The sequence below is a fragment of the Entelurus aequoreus genome, linkage group LG16 (genome assembly GCF_033978785.1).
Source record: "Entelurus aequoreus isolate RoL-2023_Sb linkage group LG16, RoL_Eaeq_v1.1, whole genome shotgun sequence".
Classification (NCBI taxonomy): Eukaryota; Metazoa; Chordata; class Actinopteri; order Syngnathiformes; family Syngnathidae; genus Entelurus; species Entelurus aequoreus.
The window spans coordinates 21232578-21252787 of NC_084746.1; the positions used below are offsets into that span (position 1 = coordinate 21232578).

The 20210-nt window shown below is 40.3% G+C and overlaps 1 protein-coding gene across 7 annotated transcripts in view; it reads right to left on the reverse strand.

Annotated features, from left to right (window-relative positions):
- wwp2 (WW domain containing E3 ubiquitin protein ligase 2) overlaps window positions 1–8925 on the reverse strand; it is a 125434-nt gene extending 116509 nt beyond the window's left edge. For 5 of the 7 annotated variants that reach the window (XM_062022343.1, XM_062022346.1, XM_062022347.1 and 2 more), the window contains exons 1-5: window positions 8434–8504; window positions 7348–7429; window positions 5389–5545; window positions 5146–5267; window positions 3411–3548 (exon numbers count right to left, since the gene is read on the reverse strand). In XM_062022343.1, coding sequence (XP_061878327.1) covers window positions 3411–3548; window positions 5146–5267; window positions 5389–5545; window positions 7348–7417 — 487 coding nt within the window. In that variant the 5' untranslated portion in view covers window positions 7418–7429; window positions 8434–8504. Of the gene's footprint in view, window positions 1–3410; window positions 3549–5145; window positions 5268–5388; window positions 5546–7347; window positions 7430–8433; window positions 8505–8768 lie in introns of those variants that run through there. The other 2 variants (XM_062022342.1, XM_062022348.1) reach the window with 2 other exon arrangements.
- Window positions 8926–20210: the final 11285 nt, after the last annotated feature.

Below are 20210 nucleotides of genomic sequence, written 5' to 3' on the forward strand. Positions count from 1 at the left end.
TCTGTTTCCATTCATCCATTTTTTTACCGCTTGTCCCACTCGGGGTTGCGTGGATTGTTGAAACCTATCCCAGCTGCATTCGGGCGGAAGGCAGGGTACGCCATGGACAAGTCGCCACCTCATCGCAGGGCCAACACAGATAGACAACACTCACACTCACATTCACACACTAGGGCCAATTCAGTGTTGCCAATCAACCTATCCCCAGGAGCATGTCTTTAGAGGTTGGAGGAAGCCAGAATACTCGGGGGGAACCCACGCAGTCACGGGGAGAACATTTTCATTCTCCCTTTTATTATATTTTCAACATGTCACATCCCTTCTCTCAGTGTCAAAAGAAATCCTTGGTCCTCTAGGTTTGACAGTATCTTCAGCGCATCAGCATTCTGACTCTCCTACTCATGTACTGCAGACTGACAATTTCAATTTGCATTCTTTTACAATTTTACACGGCCTTATTCACGTTCTCATAGAGTGGTTGATATTGTTGTTATTCTGGTTTTGCGTCTCTGCAGTCCTTTCCAATACTTTAAGACAGCCTCAGGTTTCTTGATCAAGTGCTGGCTGCTTTGTGTTGGAATACTTGATTTAGCCCAGACCTCAAATACAGATTTTACTGCTACTTAGCTAGCATTTCAGACTGTCACATTTTTTAGCAGGTACATGAAGTATCTAAATACTTGGCGATATGTTGGGAGTTTACGCCAATAATTATTGGCATGTAAGAACCAACAAAGGACACATCATCACTTGCTATTTTTTGCATCTTTCTTATCAGCAGCAGGAATCAGAAGACACTGAAATACTGACAAAAGCACGACTCAGCAGTGCCAACAACGTTATTCACTCTTGTTTAATACTCCACAACCACAGTCATAACAAGCAACATATATGCTCTGTAACATGTGAAAGAAGAAAGACGGAGAGGTGCTGCACTGTCTGACGACAACTTGTTTACTGTTTTAACCTTTTGGGAAAATGTTTTTATCAGATTTTCATAACCTAACATTTCAAATTTAGAAGAAAGCGTTACAACAATTGCAGAGAAAATATCCTCAGCCAGTAACTTGGAAATCATGTATGAAATACACAAAATATACATCATTGTTGTCAACTCTGACCTCAGAGCTGTAATCAAAGACAATAAAAACAATGATTTCCTAGTTCCTATTGCTACTCGATGAAAAATAAGCCCTAAAGAAGTCAACGCATTAGTACGCTCCCCAAGGTAAAGGCTGTGTAATATCAATGCTTTATTTCACATTATTACTGTACATTCTATTGTATTGTTTTGAATGCAATATTTACTATCTTAACCCTAGATTTTATATTTAAATGGATGTTAATAGTTTAAAATGTGTTCTTTTGGGGGAACAATCACCAATAAATTGATTTTAATTTATTTCAATTACTGATATTGATTTGAGATAAGAGTGTTTTTAATTATGAGCTTGGTCAAAGAACCAAGTGAGCTCACAAGTTGAGGTACTACTGTATATGGTTATCGAGAGGCCAAAACAGATATTGCAAAATTAATTTTAGGCCATGTCATCTATTATTATTGTGAATGCTAAAGGGGTAACTGCACTTTTTTTTAAAATGTTGCTTATCGTTCACGATCATAATGAAAGACATGATAACAGATGAATTTTTTTAATGCATTCTAAATATTAAATAATCGTAAATAAAAGTCTGCTTACAGTGGAGCCAATGGGAGCTCTGCTATTTCGCCCATATAATCTAATAAATAACAATTACATAATGTATATGAAACCTGAATGGAGGTGTTTGGATGTTTTTTTAAGGGCTTTGTAGGCAGAATTGCGCGGCTCCCATAGCCTCCATTGTAAGCGGACTTTTGATCGCATTTATTTAATATTTAGAATGCCAAAGGAAAAAAAACATATCTTTCGTAATGATTGTGAACAATAGGCAATCTCTTGAAAAAGTGTAGTTCCCCTTTAACAGGCTACTTAAAATCTGTCAGTGATGTTTTTATCCCCACCCTACAGGCTATGTAAATGCTAGATGCTGCGTGACTTCTTGCTTTCAGCACAATTCATTATTAAGCACAGCTGACCAAATAAACTGAATTATTCTAATTTGTCATTGGGATTAATTGACTATTTGGAAAATTTTTAGAGACTCTTTACTTCTGTCGCTCCATGTTCGCGACAAAAAGCGAGCGCTGCAGAGAACCTGACGTCACACTTGCTTCGCACTGCTGGAAGCCTTTCTCTCCTTAAAGCCGCCAGTGTCATCTTAAATTTTGGAGATGTCTGTTTGCAGAACAGACACGGCAGCACGGTGGAAGAGGGGTTAGTGCGTCTGCCTCACAATACGAAGGTCCTGAGTAGTCCTGGGTTCAATCCCGGGCTCGGGATCTTTCTGTGTGGAGTTTGCATGTTCTCCCCGTGACTGCGTGGGTTCCCTTCGGGTACTCCGGCTTCCTCCCACCTCCAAAGACATGCACCTGGGGATAGGTTGATTGGCAACACTAAATTGGCCCTAGTGTGTGAATGTTGTCTGTCTATCTGTGTTGGCCCTGCGATGAGGTGGCGACTTGTCCAGGGTGCACCCCGCCTTCCGCCCGGATGCAGCTGAGATAGGCTCCAGCGCCCCCCGCGACCCCGTAGGGAATAAGCGGTAGAAAATGGATGGATGGATGTTTGCAGAAATATCTCAGATACATTAAAGTACGTCCACTTAGTGGACATGCTGCCTACGATCTAGACAATCCTGTGCGTATTGCTTATGTCATCACAACGTTCGGTTTTGGCAGCGCTCTTCTGGTGATAGGAGTACGTCTTTTTCGGTGGGAACATTCACACAAACGCAAAAAAAACACACACACACTTGTTTATATTAAATCCCACACTCACACACACTGATACAATCATTCAGTCAATCGTTTAGCACGTTATGGACTTACCTCGTCATTATGACATAATGAAATGCACACAACTTACAATTATGGTGTACTTTTTTTATACTGTCGTATAGTAGTCAGGTATTTACTCAAGTACAACGATTTTAGTAAGGTTCTTTGATAGGAAGGGTTTATTTGTATTGGAGTGGAAGCCCGACATGGTGGACATTTTTTTTATTTTGTGTGCTTTTATTAGTCTTGGCTTCTATTAATAATGCAGAGCAGTTAGAAGCGGACCTAAATGTTCAGTACAAGTTTCCTCATCATTGATGCGCCTGTGAGAAAAGCGGTTTTGTTTCCTTCTATTTACTACTGATAGTCAATATTAAATAGTGCACAATTACTTGCCCTAAAAATTAAGATGTTTTTTGTCTGAAAGCTTTATGGATACAAGCAAAACCTTTTTGTGATGTGAGTACATATAAAACACTGTGAGAGTGGTTAAATGTTTACGTGTGCGTGCGTATAAAGCAGGACTCACTGTCTGCTGCTGTGCTGCCATTGGGCAGTGATCCCAGATCAACAACCATGCCGTCCAGGCAGACGTTGAGCTCGCCTCCCACTACAACCAAGCCTTTGTTCTCTGTCTGTAGTGCCAGGCTCAGTTGGACATTCTCCACTAGATTAGAGACAAAGAGACAATGTGGTTTGGACATAAGACAAAAGGGTGATGAACAAGCAATAAAAATGAGTTGGATTATGTTCTTTTGCACTACACGACAGTCTTGCTAAGATGCCATCTAGTTTGTAAATATTGTTTTTCTTTTCCATTTTACTTAAGGAGCTGCATCACAATCACACTTCTGTGTCCCTCTTCCCGACATCTAGAGCGAGTTGGCTCGACTTCCCTGATTATAACCGCTGATAGCTGGCGATGCTCGCTGGCTATCTATCAGTCATCAGCTTGCGGAAATTACATGTCTTTATTAAACGCATGAATGTAATGTGTAATGAGAGAGCTCACATGTTTTTTGACTTGATGGATTATTTTCAGTCTTTCTATTCATTTCTGTTGAGAAATTCCAGTTGTCAACAGTCCTTCCGGGACCTTCCATGAAAAACGGCAGAGGTTTCTTTAAACCAGTACTACTAATACAAATATTAATAATAATTATTATTATTTTTAAAACAAACTGTTTTCTAAAAAAAACAAAAAAACCTAAGCGCACAGCCCTTAACATGGTGTATATGTGCGCACATATGTGAGAGAGTAAGAACATTGTGATACACAATATATTGTGGAATGGTGCAGCTTTAATATCATTGGAGTTTTACTTTCCTTTTGCAACATTTTCAAACATTGTTCCTCCACTAATCTTTGTCTCCTCCTGGTGGGTTCAAGCCATAACTACAGTTTTCAATTCAGTTTGCCAGCTATGGTGCAAGTATTCAGAGGAAACGCACATGCACACGCGCGCACGCGCACGCACACGCACACGCACACACACACACACAGGGACCATGCAAATTCCACACAGAGATGCCTCAGCAGAGATTTAGTCAAAATCAATGCATTCGTGCCAATAGTTCATCATTATTTATAGGATTAAACATTTTAACACAATTAATCCCCGAAAGGTTTCAAACAAAGCATGTGTCAGTTTATCATGTATTGTTAATCATGTATTGTTAGAGTCTACTGTACACGTATAAAGGTAAAGTTTATACAAGTAGTGTTAAGAGTGTACTGTACATGTATAAATGTATACTTTATACAAGTAGTTATGTGAATACATGTATAAATGTAAAATGTATACAAGTAGTATGAATGGTTTCTGATCAGGGGATGTCCAATAATATCTAAACATTTATTATATGAAAATATGGAGAAGCTGCTGATGGTGTATTGGACGGAAAAGCTGCTGGAAGGAGATACCACTGAAGTCCACTTTCCAAGGTAAATGCTGAACATTATTACGTTACCTCATAAAATACATTATATTGTATTGTTTTTCATACAATATTAACTAAATGTTTTTTTGGGTTTTTTTTTTTTAAAGCATTTTACAATTTAAATGTGTGATGTTGTGGGCGCAAAGCGCCAATCAAATTGATTTTAATTCATTTTAAAAGGGGGAGATTGTTTCACAATATGAAGTTTTTCAAGATACGACCTGCCAATTAAACTTGTATCATTAGGCACTCCTGTACTTGCATTTATTGAAGTTTCCACATCAGTGTTTATAAATAAGTCTGTGTTTGAGGTGCTTTCTTACTTTTGCCATCGTGCAATTGCAAAGTGTCCAGCAAGTCTATCGTGGCACTCCCAAGCAACTCTTTCCGCAGCGTGTGGCAGCTCCAGAGCTTTAGATCCAGACGACTCTGAGGCGTCACATTTCTGGAAATATACATAAAAAATAAAAAAAACAGTCAATTTTCAGATGGTAAAAATTACGACATCTTATAAAATCTAATGTCTCTATAACTGTAGGACTATGTAATATAAAACAGCTTCTCACAGAGTGAGGTCTTCATTCCACTGCATCTCAAGGTGTCCACTGCGTTTGCCTGTCTTCTTGGTTTCACTGGAAAGGCCATCTGCAGTAACCTCCACGAAGGAGCTGAGCCGAGAGTGACGGCTTGACAGCTTGGGAGACTGTGGCTTCGCAGATACCACTTAGAACAAATCAGACAGCAACAGTGTGAAAAGTGTGTTATTTGTGCTCAATTAACTGGCAAGGTGTCCAATAGGGCTGGGCGATATGGCAAAAAAAATTATCACGATTATTTTTTTTCATATCATCCCATCTCGATTAATTTCACAATTTATTTTTTTTATTATTATTAAAGGCAGATTGTCCAGTGCAGAATTATACCGAGTACCGCATCCCTACTGTTTATTACTGCAGTATCATTTTCACCATTTTTGATTGACTTATTTCCGCCATGTTTGATTGCGTTAATATATCTTAACAGCTGACAACTGTCATTTTGTTCATATATATAATTGTGTTTACTAGAGATACAGGTAACTCACGCTATGGTCCGTACCTCGGTTTCAGGGCCACTGTTTTGCTTCTTATTCGGTAAATTTTGTGGGAGTAAAAAGAACAAAAAAATTTTTCTCAAAGTTTTTTTTGTTTTGTTTGTCATCACAAACATTCTGCAGTAAACAACGTATCAGTGGTGTAGTGAATACTATAAGACTTTAATTTCAAGTTAAAATTTACTAAACACTTCAAATGCTGAATTATTATTTGTATTCTTCAATTACTACATCAGTGCTTCTCACCAGAGCTTTGGCTAACGGCAAGCGGTGACCCAGATTGTGGAGGGTTTTTTTAAACCCAACTACCATAACTACCGTAGTTTATATTTAATAAAAGTACATTAAGGTGCAGTTTGAATTTGAGGTACTGTAAAGTAATGTGTGCCAACACATAAAACACATTTATTGATTATTTCAGGAAAAAAATGTTTTCTATACACAAACTCAAAAAAACTTTGAACAAAAACTATCTGTCTGCAGAGTTTTTAGTACATGTTATATCAGAGGAGTTGAATATTTGAGACATAAAAAAAGGCTGCCTAAAAATACTTAAGACATAAAAATGCTTTTTTCTGATTAAATTAGTGGGTGTGTTTATTCTCCCACTCAGGTCCAATTCAGGAGTTCAGTCACAAAGACATTCTGTGCCAGCCTACAAGTCTGCATTCAGGGCAAGAGAACTGGTAAACTGCAGTGAAAGTAAAGTCTTGTCACTAAAGTCATTCAGAGCTTCTATATTTAGTTAGCTAAAATCTGCTTGGATTGGACAAAAAGTTATCCACAAAAATAAAATAAAGTATCCGGTTTTCTTTCAAAATAAAATACAGTTTTCAAAGCGGATTGTATTTTACACTTTGCAACTTCCAGGGCGGCGTTGGACATGAAGTCAACTTGTCAAAAGTTTTCAGACGTAACTTCACCTCGTTGACACAAATGGATGCTGATTCTGGAGGTCCAAAATAAATAAAAAAATCAGGCCATAACCCGGGCAGCTATATGGGATTATGGGGGCCTGTGTCAAATACAAGCTGATATACGGGGATTGGGAAAGCAGGAAAGTGGTTGGCGTGTGTGTGTCTGTACAACAGAATACACTGTTTGTGGTTCGCTTTACTACACTACCCTTATTACGTTATAACACGCGGCTTTGCGAAATCTCGTAAAAAGTCTGCACTATTTCACTGCAAGACGGAGCCACAACAGGACTGCTATGGGGATTTCCGGACTGCGGATGACGACCCTGTTCCGTGGTGGCGCCATTCAGCTACCGTTGCACATCCAGCTGAGATCCGGGGTCAGCCATCTTTACCGAGTTCACACCAAGTCGTAACAGTAGTGCAACAACAGCCGTGTGACCCAACATAAATACAGTATGGCCATCAAAAGGTACAATGACATTTTTGTCTTTGAAGAATTAGGAGCTTGTTACCTCTTAGAATCAACTGAGACTTTTCAACCGAGTGAATGCCACCAGGTCTGGTCACACTGGCGGCTGCCATAACATCACAGCGCTGGAATGCGCACAAACATTTCCATTGGATCATAAAAGAAAATAAGAAAACACATTCAAAAAATGTTGTAACCCAACTAATAAACCAAGCAACTAAGCATCTCCAGCAAAACAATATTATCCTTACTGTGTGCATTGAGAATAATCTAATATCAGAAGTGTTTTACTTCTTTATCCATTGAAAGCATTCCTGATACGGTGCTACCATAACCTGTGACATTAATAGTCAAATAGTTAGGGATGGAAGTCATGTTTTGTTTTATAAAGTGACCCCCAATTTAAGAAGAACAAATGGATAGATGGATGGATGATAATAATACAGCTGTCAAATCAAAAACAAATGGATAGATGGATGGATGATAATAATACAGCTGTCAAATCAAAAATATTTGAATCACGATAGGTTAAAAAATCGAAATACGGTCGCTTAGAATAACTTAATTTAGGGTCGCCCAACCACCCCTAAACCCAAAAGTGCTTCCAACGATACGTCATTTAAAAGCTGTGCATTTGAATAAACACGGAGGACTAAAATGCGTTTACCTGAGCACAAAGTAAAGCGACGCAAAGATGGCATTCACATTTCCGTCCGATTTGCGAAGTCACAGCTCTGAATATGAATGTAAATAAGACAGCCGTATTTGTAGCAGTTTCATTACAATTGTAATATGCGTGCATGAACACAGCGTAATTACAAGGCCGTTTGTCACACGATAAACAAAGTTATCATCGCGTTATCGTCTTGCTGTGAGCACTGTTTTGACGTTTATTCTGAAGTGACCATCAAAATACATTTCCGCTGTGTAAGGTTAACGCTAGATAATTTAACATACAGTAGGCTAACTGCTAGCGAGCTAGCTTTGTGTAGGTTAAGAAGGGAAAATAAAAAAAATGGCGTGTATATAATGTGTTGTGCGCAAATGGCAAGTAGCAAAGCGACTTTAGTAGTTCATACAGAGTAACGTGAGTGTATTGACACAATAAAAATGGCTCAAGCCTCGTTACCTTTCTCAGCTGTGATCCTCTGCTGTAGCTAGTCAACTTCCATTTCCGGCACTGTCACAATACCACGTGACACATCAAATCGTTTTAGTTCCGCTCCGGTGACAATACCACGTGACACATCATAATAAAGGTGCTGTTTGCTACTTCCTCCCGGTAACATTTTTCAAACCGAACAATATAACAAAAACACCGCCGGCTAGCTTATGTTACAATTAGTGGTTTAACACAGCACATTTGTTTGACGATTATATATATTTTTCTAAATTACAAAATGTATGTAATAAAATGTTTTACCAGACCGAATAAAATGACTGGCATCTACGGCGGTCACTCACCCTGTCTCGTCAACACGTAGGCGCAGAGGGCGCATGCACACATACAAAAGCAGTCCAAGAGAAGCGACAAACAATTTGCCGTCTTGCTGTTATACATTCAATGACAGATAACGCTATCCACATTGCTATCATTAGCTAACAACACCGGAAGCGAATTCGCGTGAATGCATACCTGCGTGTGACGTCATTACGTACAAGAAGCTGTGACAGGGCCTGTGTAAAATACACTGGAAGTTGGCGCTGTCACGCCAAATTTCTTCCCCCTACGAAACCCCCCCCCCCCCCCCCCCCCCATGTACTTCCGTGGTCATGTTTCCTCGTACGTCATTGACAGCGACCGATAGCACTTCGGCTTTGACTGCCCGCCGCTGGAAGGATACTTCGTCTTTGACAGCTGCTGGAATCTGAAGAAATCGATTATTGTTTTTTTTTTGTACAGGCGCGAAACAGGACAGTCGCGTGCCGGTTAAGGACCCCCGGCAACTTTGTGATTTTATTGGACGCAGCCCCAGAAGTAAATGGGGGGGGGGGGGGTTTGTAGGGGGAAGAAATTTGGCGTGACAGCGCCCTCAAACATTTGCATAAATGTTGCAGACTTCATTATTTAGTTAAATTACATTTCCGGCACATATTCATATATCATATAGTTGAGTTGAGTTGAGTTTATTTTGAACATGAATACACTTACAATATGATACATGGCATAATATCATACCAATTCTCTTAAGAAGCAAAGCTTATTTAATCCTACCACTTTTCCACTTCAGAGCACTTACATATGTTCACTTACTGTCGTCATTTTGTAACAAAATTTACATCAGTGAATTATTAGTATTGCAGTTCTTGTTCTCCAGTTCTCATATGGAAACCCCGTTTCCATATGAGTTGGGAAATTGTGTTAGATGTAAATATAAACGGAATACAATGATTTGCAAATCCTTTTCAACCCATATTCAATTGAATGCACTACAAAGACAAAATATTTGATGTTCAAAGTCATAAACTTAATTTTTCTTTTGCAAATAATAATTAACTTAGAATTTCATGGCTGCAACATGTGCCAAAGTAGTTGGGAAAGGCCATGTTCACCACTGTGTTACATGGCCTTTCCTTTTAACAACACTCAGTAAACGTTTGGGAACTGAGGAGACACATTTTTGAAGCTTCTCAGGTGGAATTCTTTCCCATTCTTGCTTGATGTACAGCTTAAGTTGTCCGGGGGTATCCGTTGTGGTATTTTAGGCTTCATAATGCGCCACACATTTTCAATGGGAGACAGGTCTGGACTACAGGCAGGCCAGTCTAGTACCCGCACTCTTTTACTATGAAGCCACGTTGATGTAACATGTGGCTTGGCATCGTCTTGCTGAAATAAGCAGGGGCGTCCATGGTAACGTTGCTTGGATGGCAACATAATTATGTTGCTCCAAAACCTGTATGTACCTTTCAGCATTAATGGAGCCTTCACAGATGTGTAAGTTACCCATGTCTTGGGCACTAATACACACCCCCATACCATCACAGATGCTGGCTTTTCAACTTTGCGCCTATAACAATCCGGATGGTTCTTTTCCTCTTTGGTCTGGAGGACACAAAGTCCACAGTTTCCAAAAACAATTTGAAATGTGGACTCGTCAGACCACAGAACACTTTTCCCCTTTGTATCAGTCCATCTTAGATGAGCTCAGGCCCAGCGAAGCCGACTGCGTTCCTGGGTGTTGTTGATAAACGGTTTTCGCCTTGCATAGGAGAGTTTTAACTTGCACTTACAGATGTAGCGACCGACAGTGGGTTTCTGAAGTGTTCCTGAGCCCATGTGGTGATATCCTTTCAGTGTTTCCCATACATTCATTTATTTGTGGCGGCCCGCCACGAAAGAATTAAGGCCGCCACAAAAACATTTATTTTATTATTTTTTTTTGTCCTGTCCAGCTTTTTAGGCAAATCCTATAGTTGATGTAGATGCCCTAATCGGCTGTTCAGATTTACTTTACAAAAGAGAAGTGTAGGATCAAGATTTTTGGAGCTCTTTGTTCAGTGGATCAGATGTTTGATGAAGCTTTGTGTCTATCTACCACCACTACTGTTTTCTGTTTATTTGTTACTGACTGTGGCAGGACACCTCTGCCTCTGTTTCACTTTATGTTGCTGGTAAATAATATGGTTGTAGTAGTAGGCTAAAGTTAAATTATTTATTATGCACTAATTAAAGGGGCAGAGCTTTAAGAGACATTTTAGCTTTTATATTTTTATAAGATATATTTTTTGTAAGAACCACAATTAATAAATATATTTCAGTGAATAACTTATTGTTCAAATCTGTATATAAATATGTACATAAAGTGTTTTAATTATATTGTAAAATGGATGGATGGCTGGATGGACTTTTAAAACAAAACTGTTATTATTAATTAGTAAGTATACATTTTTTGAGCCCTTTTAGAGAAAATCATATCATTGTAGTAAATTATGCAAATTACTCGATGATGTCATGGTGACCACGCCCATAGCCACGCCCATAGCCACGCCCCCACCGCCACAGGTATCTTGGCAGTTTATGGGAAACACTGCCTTTACACACTGATGTCGCTTGTTGATGCAGTACAGCCTGAGGGATCGAAGGTCACGGGCTTAGCTGCTTACGTGCAGTGATTTCTCCAGATTCTCTGAACCCTTTGATGATATTACGGACCGTAGATGGTGAAATCCCTAAATTCCTTGCAATAGCTGGTTGAGAAAGGTTTTTCTTAAACTGTTCAACAATTTGCTCACGCATTTGTTGACAAAGTGGTGACCCTCGCCCCATCCTTGTTTGTGAATGACTAAGCATTTCATGGAATCTACTTTTATACCCAATCATGGCACCCACCTGTTCCCAATTTGCCTGTTCACCTGTGGGATGTTCCAAATAAGTGTTTGATGAGCATTCCTCAACTTTATCAGTATTTATTGCCCCCTTTCCCAACTTCTTTGTCACGTGTTGCTGGCATCAAATTCTAAAGTTAATGATTATTTGCAAAAAAAAATTTTTTTTATCAGTTTGAACATCAAATATGTTGTCTTTGTAGGATATTCAACTGAATATGGGTTGAAAATGATTTGCAAATCATTGTATTCCGTTTATATTTACATCTAACACAATTTTCGAACTCATATGGAAACGGGGTTTGTAATAGATAATTAAGTCAGTCATGATTAACATACTGAGATGAGGAATATCTTGGTTTCAATATGGTTCAATGTGTCACTCAAACAAATTTTTGATTTTGGACGCTGGCGGGCCGAATCTGGCCCACGGGCCGTAGTTTGGGGACGACTGATTTAGTACATTGTTTAACGTATTTGCTCAATCCATTCGATTCTTAATTACATTCTCAAATACGTCCCAAAGTCACCAGCCTTGGCGTCACTATAGACAGCGATTTTAAACTTGACAAACAAGTCAATGGCGTTTTAAAATCGTGTTTTTATCATTTTCGTCTTTTAGCAAAGGTAAAACCGTTTTTATCTTTTAACCTTTTTGAACAAGTCATGCATGCTTTTATTTCAAGTCGCCTGGACTACTGCAATGCACTTTATGCTGGCATTAGCCAAAAAGCTCTCTCCCGGTTGCAGTTAGTCCAGAACGTGGCAGCCATACTTGCCAACCCTTCCGATTTTCCCGGGAGACTCACGAATTTCAGTGCCCCTCCCGAAAATCTCCCGGGGCAACCATTCTCCCGTTTTTCAACCGATTTCCAAACGGACAACAGTATCGGGGGCGTGCTTTACAGGCACTGCCTTTAACATCCTCTACATCCTGTAGTCACGTCCGCTTTTCCTCCATACTAACAGCGTGCCGGCCCTACCACATTATATATGCGGCTTTTGCACACACAAGTGAATGCAAGGCATACTTGATCAACAGCCATACAGGTCACACTGAGGGTGGACGTATAAATCACTTTTACACTGTTACAAATCCGCCACACTGCGAACCCACACCAAACAAGAATGATAAACACATTTCGGGAGAACATCCGCACCGTAACACAACATAAACACAACAGAACAAATACCCAGAATCCCTTGCAGCAGTAACTCTTCCGGGACGCTACAATATACACCACCCCGCCCACCTCAAACCCCCCCCATCTCCGAATTCGGAGGTCTCAAGGTTGGCGGCTCCCTTTTCATTTTAGAATTGATTTTAAAACCTTTCTGTTTGTTTTTAAAGCTTTAAATGGACTGGCATCTCAGTACATGGAGAAGGTGTAAATCTCGCGCCAGGCCGTACCCATATCCGCAGCAGGTCTCCAAGGTGAACAGCCTCTGGCATGTTAGAATAACATGCCAGAGGCATGTTACACCCCTGCGCGCGCTCTGAGGTCCGAGAGCCAGCTCCAGCTCGTGGTGCCCAAGACCCGACTTAAAACCAGGGGAGACAGGGCCTTCTCTGTGGTCAGCCCTAAGCTCTGGAACACTCTGCCCTCCATGTTCTAACTGCTCCCACAGTGGAGTGTTTTAAGTCTCGTCTTAAGACCCACTGTTATTCTTTGTCTTTTAACACTATGTGAGTTGTGTGGTCCTCTGTTGTCCTCCGTGTTTTTTTAAACTTTGATTTCTATTTACTGTTTTAATTGGTTTTACCAATTGGTTTTTAATCATATTTATTTTTATATTGTTTTTATATTGGTTTTATATTTATTTATTTTTTGTTTTTATTCAGTCATTAGTGGAGCAAAGGATAATATTTGAATATTGTTTTTAATATTGTTGTGCAGCACTTTGGAAACATTTTTGTTGTTTAAATGTGCTATATAAATAAAGTGGATTGGATTGGATTGGACATTCTTAATTACACATTCTGATACACTAGAGGTCTTAAGTGTCACACGTGCATACAACTGTTTTAAGTTAGTTTTTCCTCCAAGGTTATAGTTTTCTTCTTTATTTGAGAAGAGTTGTTGTACATTCTTAGGTAACAGATTATAATTTGTTTTGTACATAACTTTAGCTGTTTGCAGATGCACCAAATCATTGAATTCCAATACATTTTAACTGACCTCTTTTCTTACACGGTTAGTGAAGTGCACTTTTGTAGTTGCATATTTCTGCACAATAACTCAGATATGTTAACATTAGCGAGCAGTAGAGTATATGGAGTATTGCGTTATCTATCATGAATGAAAATAATAATGTATATGACAATGTAACAGTAATCAGTATTCCCTTTTATTGCATACAACAAGTTAAAAAAACACCCTCAATAGAGCAGAATAAGTAAAGAAAACAAAAAACTACTTTTTGGCTGTCATTCAAATTATTTCACTGTAAAGGATTGATCATGATACTATTACAAAAGTGCTTATTCATTTGATTATTCTATATAATATATATTTACCTCGTAAAAAAAAAAAACTGGCAACTATAGACTTGAATCCTGCTCACATATTTTGGGGCAGTGTCCCTTGTGAAGGGAAGGGTATGCCAGCACCACAAGATATGTGACCTCCTTGCCATCCAAGCGCAGTGTGCCGGCTGGATGGCAACTAGGGTGTGCCGCTTTTGAAGTTCCTGAAGAGTACGCACAAAGGCTATCGTCATCAATGTGGTAATGAGGTATGAGTGTGACAGGGACACTTCAACAAGAAGGTCTGCCACTACAGGCCAACAGTGTCTCAGATCCAGACTATGGTAGAAGCGACAGAAGTGAAGGTTGTGGGATTCCCAGTGAGAGCCCGGGGAAAATGGCCAGCGTGTAACCACCAGGTCCTGGTGGCACCAGCAGCTAAATATTGGCTATTTTGTATTGTTAGTTGTATTTTTTGTTGCTTGTGTTCACTTCATAAAAGAGTACGGCAATAAAACTTTTCAAAATAATACAATTATAAAAAGAGTATGCAACAATGATTTAACTGATATTAGTGATTAGTAAAGGCTGTAAGTAGTAAAAAAAAAATCTCAAGGGATCTAAAAAAAATAATCTCTGTGTTATGCAAGTGGCCGCTATAAACACATTTCCTGCTGTTCGGCTTCCAGACCATAGTCGATAAGCACAGGGGAGACGTTTCCTCCAGGGCCAATGTTTTCGTCCATTTTACACTAAGTCCTGAAAATTTGCGAAATTTAGTCCTACTCTCAAACTTAAGAATAAAAGCTTTTTATCAACGTTCTTAAGTCTAAGAATCACTCCTACTCTCCATGATATTTAAGAGACCTTCAGAGGTGTCTTAAGTGGTTAGGAGTTGCCAGCAGGGGATGGCACTGAGGCGAGAGACGTGCGCGAACGTTCATCTTTGTTTGATGACGAGCAGCTGATCAAACGGTATCGTTTAGACAGAGCAGGTATTATTTTTGTCAGATTTAATAATTTCCCATTCCTTGTTGATTTCTGCATGTGGCTGCAGTGGACTAGTATATATAGAGCCACCCACACCAGTTTCAAATTAGTTGCCTAATTAATGAATTGGAAATAAAATGTTATGTGTAGCGTATGTGTGTGGCACACACATACGCAAGGTTACAGCATGTGAGGTGAGTGACGTCAGTGAGTGTGTGGGCGAGAGAGAGAGGGAGCGGTATTGTGAGTGCGAGCGGGGACTAGTTTGTTTTGTGTTGGATTGGCTGTGTGCAAGCAATCAATAAAGCAAGATTTGCAACTAATCGCCGGACTCATCATTCACTCTAAAGTCATCCGCTGTGGAGACCCACTGTCGGGTAAAGTGAAGGATGTTGCCCCGAGCATACATCCTGGAGAAGTGTCCCCCCTGCCTCTTTGTTACGGCCTGGGAGCTGGAAGCAGGAAAGGTGCAACAAAAAGGAAACATTTATTTTTGATTCATTGCCAATATTGTTTGTTTGTTTTGTATTATTTTGTAGTTTATTGTCAAAATATACACTCCCATTGTCCACTTAAATATTTCTAAGATATTTCTTTATTCTTAGACAAGGGATTCCCTTCCGTGATTGGTCATTTCTATGGACACAGAAATGACGTCACCTAAAATTCCGTTTACGGCACATAGTAATGTCGTAATTCAGCTCTGAGTGTGATTGATTGATTGATTGATTGATTGAGACTTTTATTAGTAGGTTGCACAGTGAAGTACATATTCCGTACAATTGACCACTAAATGGTAGCACCCGAATAAGTTTTTCAACTTGTTTAAGTCGGGGTCCACTTAAATTGATTCATGATACAGATATATACTATCATATATACTATCATCATAATACAGTCATCACACAAGATAATCACATTGAATTATTTACATTATTTACAATCAGGAGTGTGGAGGGGGGGTGGGGTGGGGGGGGGGGTAGGATATGGACATCAAGTAGTGGACATAGAGAGAGAGAGAGAGAGAGAGAGAGAGATCAGAAGGCATAAGAAAAAGAATCTGCATTTGATTGTTTACATTTGATTATTAGCAATCCGGGGAGGGTGTTAGTTTAGGGTTGTAGCTGCCTGGAGGTGAACTTTTATAGCGGTTTTGAAGGAGGATAGAGATGCCCTTTCTTTTATACCTGTTGGGAGCGCATTCCACATTGATGTGGCATAGAAAGAGAATGAGTTAAGACCTTTGTTAGTTCGGAATCTGGGTTTAACGTGGTTAGTGGAGCACCCCCTGGTGACACTTAAGATTCAGTCCTACACTTCGCTGAAAGTGTGAGTAAGACGCTTGATAACTAACTATTAAGTGCAGCTTTCAGCGAATAATTTATTTACTCTTAAGTCAACTCTTAGCAGACTTCTTAGGAGTAATTCTAAGAAGCTTGATAAATACGGCCCCTGGTTTGTAATCGCATAATCCAGGTGTGTTAGTCCGACTTTTCAAGAACTGAACACGATTGGATTAAGTTGTATCCATGGGCTGTAGGAGGCTTATTTAGAGCCGAACAATTTGAGAAATCGGACTAATATAGTGCATGGACACATACTGTATTGTGTGTCTTAAGCACCAAAACCGATACAGCAGCTGTTTTGGAGGCTCGGTTGGGAGTAGCAAGATCCTTCCTACAGGCCAATATATGATATAGTCCCAGAGCCCACTCCAAAATCCTGAAATCCCCACACACATGATACATCATTGCTTTTTTTGCTCCATCATCCGTTGATTTTGTTTAGTTTTTTCAGGGCACACAACAGTGTCCAGACACACTCACATCGGTGACACCACGCACCACGCCACACCCCGCTCACTGACCAGCTCAAACTGCCTGACTTCCACCAGCTGGGCACCATAATAAAGTTCCCTTGTTTTGATTTTGTCCCATGTTCAATGTGTCCAATATCCGGTGAGTTAGTGGTAGTGTTATTCGACGGGTAAATATGCCTGTCAATGTGCTATTTTCATACAATAATTACTTTGTAAAGCACAAACCTGTGCCAAAACATCCCTGATGTATATGCCATTTAGCCAACAGAGGTCAGCAGAAGGCCATTGATCAGATATTTATTGTGGTTATTTTTAGCATTATTTTACATTCCAGGAAACAAACAAAAACGGTGTGAACCTTGATTAACCTAATGGATCATTCATGTTTGCTTGTCTATAGTACTGTACGGTCACATAATTACTTCCAAAAAAAAGTTATTTGACAAACCCATTTATAAACAATAAAAACTAGAAAAGCACTTGTTCCAGGACCTATTTTAGACATTTTCTGAAAATGTGATCAAAATCCGTCCATACTATGTTGCTAAGCTGGTCTGCTGTCTATGAGGCTGTGGACATCACTGCCAAAGCAGCAAGTTTTAACAACTATATCCAGACAGCAATGTACATATGCATGCCTGTGCGACTGAAAAAAATTACAAATGCGGACAAACCATGGATGACAGAGAAAATAAAACAGGCTATAAAGAAAAGACAAAAAGCCCATAATAAATGGGGGAAAGTGGGAAAATGGAGAGAAATCAGAAACTCCGTCCAAAGACTTATACGCAAGGCAAAAACTAAATATTATAAAAATGAAATGCAAAACCTAAAGAAAAAGAACCCCAAAGAGTGGTGGGACTATATAAATAAAGGACTAGGACGCGCTAAATCATCAACTGATGGAATAATCAAAATACAAGAAGTTGAAGAGGACAAAACTGCAGAAGCCCTGAACAACTTTTTTGCGGAGTCGTGGACTAAAGCAACGCCCTATTGTGTCTATCCCCTACCAAGAGCTACACCAAGTGACATCTGCAGCATAGGTGAGATGAAGCTAGCCCTCACTCGTCTGGACCCCCAGAAAGCAAGTGGGCCAGATGGCATTCCCACCTGGCTGCTGAAAGAACATGCAGAGGACCTGGCACCGGTCATCACACATCTGGCCAACTGCTCTTTCCAACAGGGGTGTGTCCCCGATGTATGGAAGGAGTCAAATGTCTGTCCCATACCCAAAGGCCAAGACCCTGGCTCAATCTCAAACTGGCGTCCTATCTCACTAACTTCTTGTGTGGGGAAAACGATAGAATGTTTTGTGTTGAAAAAGCTTATGCCAACCGTGCTTGACGTATGTAAAAATCAATATGCATATCTGCCTAAGCACAGTACTACAACGGCTCTGGTCAGGGCAATGCACACCTGGCTTACCGAAACCGATTCCAAACCAACGATGGTGAGAGTACTGTTGGCAGATATGTCAAGAGCTTTTGATGTAATTAATTATAAATGATAAATGGGTTATACTTGTATAGCACTTTTCTACCTTCAAGGTACTCAAAGCACTTTGACAGTATTTCCACATTTACCCATTCACACACACATTCACACACTGATGGCGGGAGCTGCCATGCAAGGCGCTAACCAGCAGCCATCAGAGGCAAAAGGTGAAGTGTCTTGCCCAAGGACACAACGGACGTGACTAGGAAGGTAGAAGGTGGGAATTGAACCCCAGTAACCAGCAACACTCCGATTACTGGCACAGCCACTCTATCAACTTCGCCACGCCAATTGCCATGGGATCCTGATGCAAAACATACTGGACCTAGGACTGTACCCATATCTCACAGCCTGGCTACATAGTTACATCTCAGGAAGGAGACAGAGAGTGGTGGCAAATGGAGCTCACAGCCCCTGGATTGAAGTTACATCTGGAGTGCCACAAGGGGGTGTTGTCTCCCCATATGTCTTCCTCCTTTACATGGCCACCCGGGATGCTGTTTTTGAGGACACCCTTGATGTCGGATATGCAGACGACATCGGGCTATCGAGAGCGATCCCCATATCCAACATCATGTCAGACACAACGATGTGCCAGGAGGCACAAAGGCTGGATGAATGGGCAGCAAATAAGAAAATGATACTCAACGGGAAAAAGTCGGTAGAACCCCGAATATGTTTTGCCCGAAATCCATCACAACCTCCTGCACTGATGTTGGGGGGACAGGAGGTCCCTGTCGTGGAAACAACAAAATACCTGGGTTACCACCTCGATCAAAACCTGACTGGAGATGTGCACATGGAAAAGGCAATAAAAAGCTGCACTACCTCACAGTCATGGCGAGACATGGACTACCTGCAGACGACCTTGTTACCATCTACACCACTCTCATCAGGCCGTGTCTGGAATATAGCTCAGTGCTCTTAGTGGGCTGCTCCAAAAAACAACAGGCAGAGCTAGAGCGAGTCCAGAAACGTGCCTGTAAAATCATTACGAGGAGAGCTGGAAACATCTCACAACCCCTACCATCACTCCAGACCAGGAGAGAGGAGGCTGCAGTGAAGCTGGTCAGGGATATGCATGATGAGTAACACCCTCTGCATGACCTGCTACCTCCAACACGAGGCAGACGCACTGCCAGGACATTGAGGAACCAACATAAGCTGGCTGAACCCGAGCCCAAAGCCAAGACAAAGAGACTTAAAAACTCTACCCTGCATACTGCAATTAAACTGTATAATAATACTATCTAATTAAATAAGTAATACAGTCATATACCAGAATGCTAATAGTTTCCATGCTGCTGTTGCCCTGAAAATGAAAATGGTTTTTTTATATAAAATACTGTCTGTTCTTTTCATTTTATTTTTATTTTTATCTTTGTTTGTTTAATATTCATTGTAAAGTTCAGCTGTTTTTTCAGTGGGGCCTTGGCTCCACTGCAAGCATGAATAAATAAAGTCAAGTCAAGTCAATCATGGGTCTGCTCAGCTCCGCTTTCCGGTCGGAATGACAAGACCGCCGATTCTTACTTTTCTCTGCAGGGTACCTATAGGAAATAGCATCACTGCTTTTTGTGTCAAATTGCAACGGTGAAACAAAAATACAAAGGACTGTTAATTTGGGGAAGTATCACGACACTCGTGAGTGTGAGTGAATGTGCGAATGTATGTGTGTGTGCGTGTGTGTGTGTGTGTGTGTGTGTGTGATGTATGTGTGTGTGTGCATCGGAAGTAAAAAGCAACCTTTGAACCACCATGTCACATGTGCTTGATGGTTTTAATGTGTTGTGAAATGATTAAC